Source organism: Cyclopterus lumpus, chromosome 17 (assembly GCF_009769545.1).
Source record: "Cyclopterus lumpus isolate fCycLum1 chromosome 17, fCycLum1.pri, whole genome shotgun sequence".
Taxonomy (NCBI): domain Eukaryota; kingdom Metazoa; phylum Chordata; class Actinopteri; order Perciformes; family Cyclopteridae; genus Cyclopterus; species Cyclopterus lumpus.
The window spans coordinates 4,700,363-4,710,262 of NC_046982.1; the positions used below are offsets into that span (position 1 = coordinate 4,700,363).

A 9,900-nucleotide genomic window follows, 5' to 3' on the forward strand; every position below is an offset into this window, starting at 1 on the left:
CGGTCGTGAATGGGAGAAGGAGTTTCACAGCCCACAGTGCTAGAGATGGCTACTCCGTTGAGATCCCAATCCAGAAGGAGCCCAGGTCCACTTTGCCCCACTGCAACTTCAAAGTGCTGTCGAAAAACTTCCAGAAGCTGGGATTCCAGATGTGAGAGCAAACCAACATCATTTCCAGTGATATCCACAGAAAATGGGTCCAAAATCCACATGTGTCCGTCTCTTTGAACCTCAGGAGAGTATTCATTAAATGTATCTGCCAATTGTGAGAGGTCACTGATCACACCCCGTATTATTATTTTGTATAGATAAAAAAAAAAAAAAAAACATTTTATTTTGAAACCGCGGCTCGTTTCCTCGTCTGGTCACGTGGTCTTCCAAGATGGCCGCGCCCTGCAAGCGAAGGGGTGTTGTAGCAGAAAGGAGTTGAGCGAGCAGCTTTGAGTGACAGTTGAGGAGACCCGTGTTTCAACTGACATCTCCGGAGAGAGACAGAGAGCCGGCCCGCTCTTCAGCCCCGCCGACATGAGCAAGGACGCGTTCATCCTGTGAGTTCCGCAAACAGACCGCGTTACATTAGCCGAGGGACGTTATGAAAGCTGCCTGCGTCATTATTATTATTATTTGCACAATATGCAGTATCGCATTCCCCGTTTAATAGTCCCGTCTTCTCAACACGGTAGTAGGCCTACCATTTCTCATTCATAACAACAGCACCCTCGCTCACACTTTGCAACGTCAATTATTAACGTCGACGAATATTAGGAGGTTCTGATACATTTGGCATATAGATAATGCATAAAATAATTGAAAAATAATATATATACTATTTTTTACATAGTTAATATTTGTATTGTTTGAACTGGTGTTCATGTGTTTTGGTATTGGAGATGATATGTCCCTTCGGGGATGCCGTAGAGAGAAAAGGTCACTGGGCTTGGGGGGGGACTAAATAAATAAAGAGGGAAGTCATGGGCTGAACGACATGTCTGATCTCCCGACTCACATGTTATAAGTGCACCTTGTACAGTGCCCTTTAGTGAGAACACTATACTGTGGGAATAACTTGTATTGTTAACGTTATTATTTGATTGATACTCGATGGCAGCAGAACACATTGTTGTACCAGTTCATCACCAAAATGCCATTATTTATATTCCATTTGATTGAAGAGTCTAGTTGCAGTTCTGCAAGTGTTAAAGTGGAACCGTAATAACATAATTAGTTTGGGCAGAGCCTGTATTTCAAGGCACAGGAAAGCCATTTTTAAGGGATCCATATGACATGTTGGCGGCTCCATTTAAAGCCGCCATTCATTCAACCGTTTCCCCCACTGCTGGGAGATGATAAGAGGGCAGAGGAGGGTCGTCTCTCCTATCTCTGTCGACGACAGGGTCTTCACGGGGAAAGGGCGGGGTACGCCTGTGTGTTAGATAACAGGAAGCTCCTTACGGCCCAACCCCTTTCTCGAGAAGGGCAATTACTTCTGCTCCTTATGTTTGATGCGGCATTGAAGCTCAGAGAGAAGACCGATGCTAATCCTAGTTTGTTTTGTACCCCGACCAGCCCCGAGGACTTCCCCCAGCTCCAGAACGATACGTTCCTGCGAGCAGCACGAGGAGAAGCAACTGAACATGTCCCCGTCTGGTGTATGAGGCAGGCTGGAAGATACCTACCAGGTGCTGTGATCAGCGCCCCCTTTCTTTTCTTCCCAAAAGTCCAGGACTTTCGCCGCATCGTCAGCTTGTTGTTTCTTTTCGACTTCAATTAACCGTAACATTTTGGGACAAAGGACATTGAGTTATTAATGTTTTGTTTAATCTATTGTGCAGAGTTTCGTGAGTCCAGAGCTGGGAAGGACTTCTTTGAGACATGCCGGTCACCAGAGGCCTGCTGTGAGCTCACTCTACAGGTCAGAGCAATGCTTTTTAACGTATTATGAAACACATTTTGGTTTAATAAAAGACTGTTAACCTCCAAGACAGCAGTGCAAGCATAATGAGATTTATAGCTGCTAAATGCTAATATGCATTATAAATCCAATTTAGATTAATTTAATGACTGGAACTGAAGAAAACAAACAACAAAAAGTACTTTAATATTTGTAATTTTCCCAAATGCATTTTTACTACCGGATGCCAGCATAAAAGAGGAAGCTACAACGTGATACTTAGTTTAAAAGATTTAATAAAGTTTGATTCGCACGCCGTTATAATACAATATTTGAAGGCCACTGATACGAGGCAATAAACAGTTTATGTCATCCCATTTCTTTTTTTCAAATATATCTTCCCCTTTTCCCACTTTTCAGCCTCTGAGACGTTTCCCCTTCGACGCTGCCATCATCTTCTCTGACATCCTGGTGATCCCACAGGTAAAGACGGGAAGTAACGCCGCTCCAGTTAATTGTTTGCTAACATGGCAGCGATAACTCATTCATAAGTGTTATGTAACACATGATTAGTGCGTCCTAAACAGCTTGTCACTGTGTCGTGTCGCAGTCAGCCTCCCTGGTCGTTTCAGACAACGTGACATAAAAACAACTTCTCCGAGTCATACAAGCATATAGTAATTATATGTTAGTAATATACGACAGGCTTGGTTAGGTTGTGTTACTCCAATCGCAGCCAACTCTCGAAGGCCTGCGTGTCTTCACACATTGTCGTCCCCCCCCCCCCCCCCCCCCCCCCTCCAGGCGATGGGTATGGATGTCCAGATGGTGGCAGGTAAAGGTCCCACGTTCCCAGACCCCCTGAAGGAGCCAGAGGACCTGCAGCGCCTGCAGGCCAAAGTGGACGTGGGCAAAGAGCTGGGCTACGTCTTCAACGCCATCACGCTGACCCGACACAAGATCGAGGGCAAAGTGCCGCTCATCGGGTTCACTGGAGCTCCGGTTAGACACGAAGCAGACCTTGGCATGGCGGTCACATCATTGAGACGGTGACTTGTATTGTGATTCCTACTCTCCCCCCACCCCCTTCCTCTTCCCCTCCCCACAGTGGACGCTGATGTCCTACATGATAGAGGGCGGGGGCTCCAAGACCTTCTCTAAAGCGAAGCGTTGGCTGTACAGACACCCTGAGGCCAGCCACATGCTGCTGAGGATGCTGACAGACGTGATTGTGGAGTATCTGCTGGGACAGGTGGCAGCTGGAGCTCAGGTTACTTTCCCCCCCCCCCCCCACTCTCTCACTCACACACACACACACACACACACACCTTACAACCTCTGGACAAAGGTTTACATTGTGTTGTCGTGCACACGCTGCTTATGGAAACAAACCTGCTCCTCAGTATCGACACAAATGCGGTTGAGGCAGCATGGCTGATGGATAAAGTGAGAATTATTAATTATTAATTATTAATTGAGCACTTCTATATTAACCGGCGCAGCTTTTTCAGCCTTTTTTAATGCGCTCAGTTCAACAGTCCAGGAAACTAACTGGCCAATTCCATGACTTTCCACAAAAAAAACCAGTGTGTTCAGAGACTGTGACGATTATTACAAACGGTGATGTGAAGCGGCACAACATGGTTGGGCAGTGAATTAATGTGTTAGGATTCTGATCCTGTACACACTCATACTCTACCCAACCATGATGTATAGCCAGAGGAATATAGATAAGGTCCCTGCACACTAATCTCTCTTATTAGAAGATGGGAATAATATGGATATCGTGGCTTTTTTGATTGAGCTGCAGGACAATTCAGTTAAATACATTATTCTAAACATAAGCACTTTATTTCAAGAGTCACATTTTTCAGAAAGCTTCCTGTAATGTATTTTATTTTATTTGAAATGAGAGAAGAACATTCATTTATTATTAGAGTATATATTATTTATAATTAATCCAGTTCAAATCTCAGAATAAACATTGTTAAGGTATCATTCAGTTGATCTTTCGTTATTTGATTTGACATTCAGTTGTTGACCTACAAGGCTACTTCAATCATTATTAATTAAGTTATAAGTTATCGTGACGTTTCAGACATTCTCTGACTGGACCTGCTTTAGAGAGTCCATCATTTTACCATCACAACATCTTCTAGAGGTGTCAAGCATCCACCCTGCTGTACGTGACCTCTGACCTGAGAAAGGAGTGTCATTTAGCTCTGTAGTGTTTTTGAGATTACTCGTAAGCCTGTGATGAAAATAAGTGTTGGTGGAAACGGCTCTTTGAGTATTATGAGCAGTGAAATGTAGGTTTTTCCTTCTTCTGCTCTTTGTTTTTATCTCGTTCTATTTAAAATTGTTGTACTATATAAGTCTGCAACGGGTATTTTGATCACATCTCCCTCTGAGAAGTATCCCCCAAGTCTGCACTCGCCCTCAGCTTCACTGAGCGTTTCAGTGTCCTTTAAGTCCCTTTCTTCCTTTTTTTTTGTGAAGCATTTAGCAGCTGAAGAGCCAGACATTCCCCTCAGGAGCTAGAAGTACAGCGAGCATTGGACTAGCATGTATCTGATGGAAGCAAAACGCAGCTCTGAATGAATGCTAATGGTGTCTGTGTGTGTGTGTGTGTGTGTGTGTGTGTTGTCCAGGCCCTGCAGGTGTTCGAGTCTCACGCCGGCATTCTGGGGCCAGACGAGTTCGAAGCGTTCTCTCTGCCGTACCTTCGAGACATCGCCCGCTGCGTCAAAGAGAAACTCAAAGAGTCGGGCAAGGACGTTCCCATGGTGAGAGGCAGCCGCACACATACACACACACAACACACACACACACACACACACACGCGTTTGGATTCCTGCAGCGATCTGGTGGAACGTGCTTTTCAACGCGTGTCTTCGAGCGACGACTCGGTTTATTTGTTTTGCTGCTGCGTTCTATTGTTGTTGTTGTTGTTGTTGTTGTTGTTGTTGTCGTCACATTCTACGTTGGTTTCAATGCTCCGTTCTATTCTTACCGCCACTCTGTTCCTTCAACACCACCGGTGGTTTCCCAGGAGGGATCATTAAGGATTCATCTGCTCGGTTGTGAATATACTCTGATCTGCTTTATTACCAGTAGAGGGCAGCATTTCACCAAAGATGGTTCATGATGATTTCTGCTTTTTCTTTTTTGTACTTTTCCAGATTGTGTTCGCAAAGGATGCTCACTATGGTCTGGAGGCTCTGTCTCAGTCTCATTATGAGGTGGTCGGGCTGGACTGGACCATCGACCCACGATCGGCACGGTAACACGAGTCCATCTTCCAATAACTGTGTAAAAGGCTGCTTCTAAAACAGCATGGGACAAGAAACACAAAGTATAAATCCTAAATCAAACGGCACCTTCTAACTTCAGTGCCAGAATACCTTCTGTGTTAAGTATGCCAGATCGCATCAGACCGGGGGCTTTTCATCAAGCAGAGCCGGCTCCTCCGGTGGCAGCCTGTAAGATTTAAAGTGTTTTTGAAGAGGCATCTCTGGAATGTGAGCACGGATAAGAGAAAAGGATCAATATGAGCGGATCACCTCGCTCCAAAGCAAATACAGCCTCAAAATCCTCCGTCATGGTCAGACTGCAAAAAATATATAGAAATGTGGCTCTAATCATAAACCATAACGCCGCGTTCCCAGAGGAGCAGGTTAACCATTGGTGACCTGGTTTGTCACTGGGTGCAGGATTTAAGTCAACAGACGTCTGCGCTTCCTGCTCCGCACGTCAAATACTTAACCTGTTAGTTAAAGGATTAACCTGTGTGTGTGTGTGTGTGTGTGTGTGTGTGTGTGTGTGTGTGTGTGTGTGTGTGTGTGTGTGTGTGTGTGTGTGTGTGTGTGTGTGTGTGTGTGTGTGTGTGTGTGTGTGTGTGTGTGTGTGTGTGTGTGTGTGTGTGTGTGTGTGTGTGTGTGTGTGTGTGTGTGTGTGTGTGTGTGTGTGTGTGTGTGTGTGTGTGTGTGTGTGTGTGTGTGTGTGTGTGTGTGTGTGTGTGTGTGTGTGTGTGTGTGTGTGTGTGTGTGTGTGTGTGTGTGTGTGTGTGTTCAGGGAGCGCACAGGAGGGAAGGTCAGCCTGCAGGGAAACATGGATCCTTGTGCTCTCTACGCTCCAAAGGTATACTCTTCTTTTTCTTCTTTTCCTCATTTTCTCATTCTTCTTTTTTTTTTCTCTCTTGACTTTATTTTGAAACGCCTCCAAACATCAACAAGCCCCTCTTAACCATCTCCAGTAACACAAGTCTCTCTGAAGGAGGAGAAACCAAACAAGTATAAATGTAATTTAGTTAAAGAAATACATTTAATGTACAGATAGATATATGTACATCACATGTATTGATTTTTATATATAAAGTAGATGGATATAGAAGATATAGTATTAAATTATCCCCAAAAATTGTCTATGATTATTAAAGTCAGATTCACCAAACACTTAATCGGACCGACTTGTATTAAAATGCTCCTTTCGGCCTGTTGAATGTCACCCGTTCTTCGTCCTAATCCTGCGATAGAACTTCGGGTTCCGCTCCGTTTGTTTGTCTCCCTCATCTAGTTGGGATCTAGATCATCTAGATATTGTAATATCCTTCCTTTTGGAAGAAATGACACGTTTGACCTTTTAGACACAAGTTAGTTTTCTTGCATTTTGTGAAAAAGGAACCCCCGCGGTGCTTCATTCCGTTGGTTTGGAGAACAGAACACCACGTTCTCCATTTCATCAGGAACGTTGGGATTAAAATGGTGTAATTTAACAGGCGTCGTGTTCCATTGTCCACCGTGACGCTTTTTCTAGTTCTCCGCAGATACCTGTATGTCTCTGTGGAGATCGGCTTGTTGTATTGTTTATGAAGATAAAAACATAAACAACAAGTATGAACTGCGCGTACACGCTGTGGATGTTATGGTTATGCCAGCGTATGTCGGTGCACGTGTTTCTACGTCATAAAGGGACGCGCTGTGATTCTTTCTGACGAACTTTAGTTACCAGAAGTTCCTTAAACGGTTCCTCCTCCTGACCCGGTTCTGGGCCGAGTACATCGACGTATCGGGGGGTCTCCTGAAGCCGCAAGTGGAGCCACGACTTTTATGTAAAAGGTCTTCCTCCTCTTCCTCCCCCTCTTCATCATCAGGAGCGCATTTCCGACATCGTGAAGAAGATGCTGGAGGGCTTCGGCACGAGGGGCTACATCGCCAACCTGGGCCACGGCCTCTACCCGGACATGGACCCGGAGAACGTGGGCGCCTTCGTCGAAGCCGTGCACCTGCACTCCAAACGGATGGTCAAACAAATGTAACGGTGGTTCTGGATCGGGGCGGGGGGGGGGGGGGGGAATGTACAATAAAGCATTTTGTTTTTATTATTAAAATCTAAAACATTTCCAGCTTTACGTCTGTTTTCAGAATTTTAATAATCCAATAAATAACGAAATATGAATTTACTACAATGTGGATTTTCAGGATAAACCAGATTTTGGTTGTCGAAGACGAGATTTCCTGTCATCATATAATAAACATATTGGTTTATGTGTTTCCATCGGTGACTACATTGACAGTACAAACACATTTGGGATTTGTTTTAATTGGATCTATTCAAAATGTTTTGACTTTGAAAGCTATTTTTTTTTATTTTTCCTTCTGCTGTTTGTCATCCAATGAAACGCCACACAAATACAAATGGGGAACCTCACGACCTCGTAACGGAGCGCTCCATTAGTACCAGCAGCTTCTTTGTCCACGGAGTGAAAAACAAACACAAAGTGATTTAAGAGACACATTAATGCAGTTATGAAAATAACTGCTTTAGGAAAACATGTCGGCGTGCAGCAGTTGATCATTCTGCCGTCTAACAACGTTACCCGGAACAAAAGCAGCAGCTGGAACTCAGCGGGAACATGTGTTTACTGACGTTTTAGAGAATATTAAAACCCATATATGTGCGTTTATCTGGCTGTTTCTATTCTCCAGGTAAATTGTTTTCTTTTTCTTATTAAGTTAGCTGGGCTCAGAAGAAAAGTCCATAAAGAATCCATAGTAGTATGTCAAAAAAAACAAAAGTCAAAAAAGTAAAAAAAAATAATAGTGTTAAACTTTGGTTATAATATGTCGTAAAATTCCTTGTCTTGTTTATAAAAGTAAAACAAAAGTCATATGGTATGTCGGAAATAGCCCTTGAAAATGAATATTACTGTACGTCAAGTTATGAGTATATTATGTTGAAAATAGTCATGGTGGTATGTCATGAAATAGTTATATTATAGTATAATTATCACTAAATCTGCACAAACCGTGAGCATGACAGCATCTTTTGCACATTACAGGTGTAAACAAATAAACAAATAAACACTGAAATGCATTATGAAGCTCTTTGGGGTCCTTCCTGGACCTCAGCTGGCTGGTTTCCCCTCAGGCTGCAGGAATGTGTCGCATCAGCACTTTGTCTCAATCAGCCGCCTCTGGAGTTCACTACTGAGGAGAAAACATCTGGTTAGATAAACAGCTGAGCCATGACATCATCCCATCCTGCTCCTGTTCCACACCCCAGACTGATGATTGCATTTCATGCCGTTGTTGTCATTTTTAGATTTTTTTATTTGCTGCTCTTTTCTATAAAAAACAATTATTTTGTAAATAAAATTGATAGAGTTTGTTATTGCTGCAACTTGAGCTCCTCCAACACGTCCTACGTCTCTGACTGAAGACACATCTGGCCCACGGAGTAATATATAATACAACAAGATATGTCTCTTTCTCTTATTGTTGCTAAATGGAGCACTTAAGCACATTATGTCGTTGCATAATTCCTGCAATGTTTGTGTTGTATCCACATGGTTGAATGCACTTATTGGAAGTGGCTTTGGATTAAAGCATCAGTTGCATGAATGTCATGCTACCAGATGTATTCCTTACATGCTCAACACTTTGGAGTCATAATTCACTTGACCATTTTGCCAAAGAATGTCATATTTGAATAGTTCTTGTGGATATTGTCCTCATTTGATTCACAATCAAATCATTCAACTGCTTTTCCCATTTCATGCTAGGTCATAGTTCACTTGAATGCACGTAGTTTAATGAAAGGAAACAGTTTCATTGATGGTTTGTGGAATGCGAGGTAAGATGTTGCTATTGATTTGATAGCACATTGATCCATGTCGTTGAATAAACCTTGAAATACCGGCTGGGTGACAAATTACAACCCGGTGATGTCGTGTATGGTGTCAAAGCACTGTCATTATATATATATATATATATATATATATATATATATATATATATATATATATATATATATATATATATATATATATATATATATAAACAGGATGTAAATGAGAATAACTTCAACACTTTTAAGAATGTGGAATACTTTAAAAGCTTGATCTGCGTGGGGTATGAGGCAGTACAGAAGTTTAAAAAGGGTTGAAAAGAAGATTTAATGTTTGCATACTTTGTTTCATATCAACATGGAAAAAATGCATTTTACTACTAAGTTTACACATTGTGTTTTGCCACAACAAATTGTTATCACATGTCCTTTGAACACATTTAAACGCTTTTAGACTGTAGTTTTATAACAAATACATGTTTTGATATTAATATTGCATTGAGGTGTAACGAGCCTCTAGTCTACAGCAGAGATGAGGCTGCCGAGGTCTAGTAAACTCACTTCTTTCTAATTACCCAGCGACTTATTAATAATTGGTCATTGAAAAGTACATTTATATCCTGTAACTTAAAATAACTTTAAAAATACGAACCTTTAGGAAGTGAAGCTTATCTTACTGGTAGGTCTCTTGGGGCGGAGACGTGACTGCGACTGGTTTAACTGGGACCTGCCTCAAGAAGTTGGAACACAATCTCGTCACCTTGGAGACGAGGTGACGCTCTATAAATAAACACAACAATGTGACCTCGAGAACAACGCTTACCTTATAGATGTGGTAGTCCTTCAAAAGAGAAAAGAAAGGAGGTTGTAGGCTTATAGG

General features: G+C 42.5%; 1 protein-coding gene across 1 annotated transcript; it reads left to right on the forward strand.

The window, feature by feature from the left end:
* The first annotated feature begins 467 nt into the window (after positions 1-467).
* urod (uroporphyrinogen decarboxylase) lies at positions 468-7,446 on the forward strand. Its single transcript, XM_034555861.1, has 10 exons — positions 468-548; positions 1,567-1,679; positions 1,833-1,912; positions 2,312-2,374; positions 2,696-2,893; positions 3,000-3,161; positions 4,543-4,677; positions 5,074-5,174; positions 5,966-6,032; positions 7,045-7,446. Exons 1-10 carry the CDS (start codon positions 526-528, stop codon positions 7,207-7,209), a joined length of 1,107 nt encoding a protein of 368 aa, XP_034411752.1. The 5' UTR covers positions 468-525; the 3' UTR covers positions 7,210-7,446.
* The last annotated feature ends 2,454 nt before the right edge of the window (positions 7,447-9,900 follow it).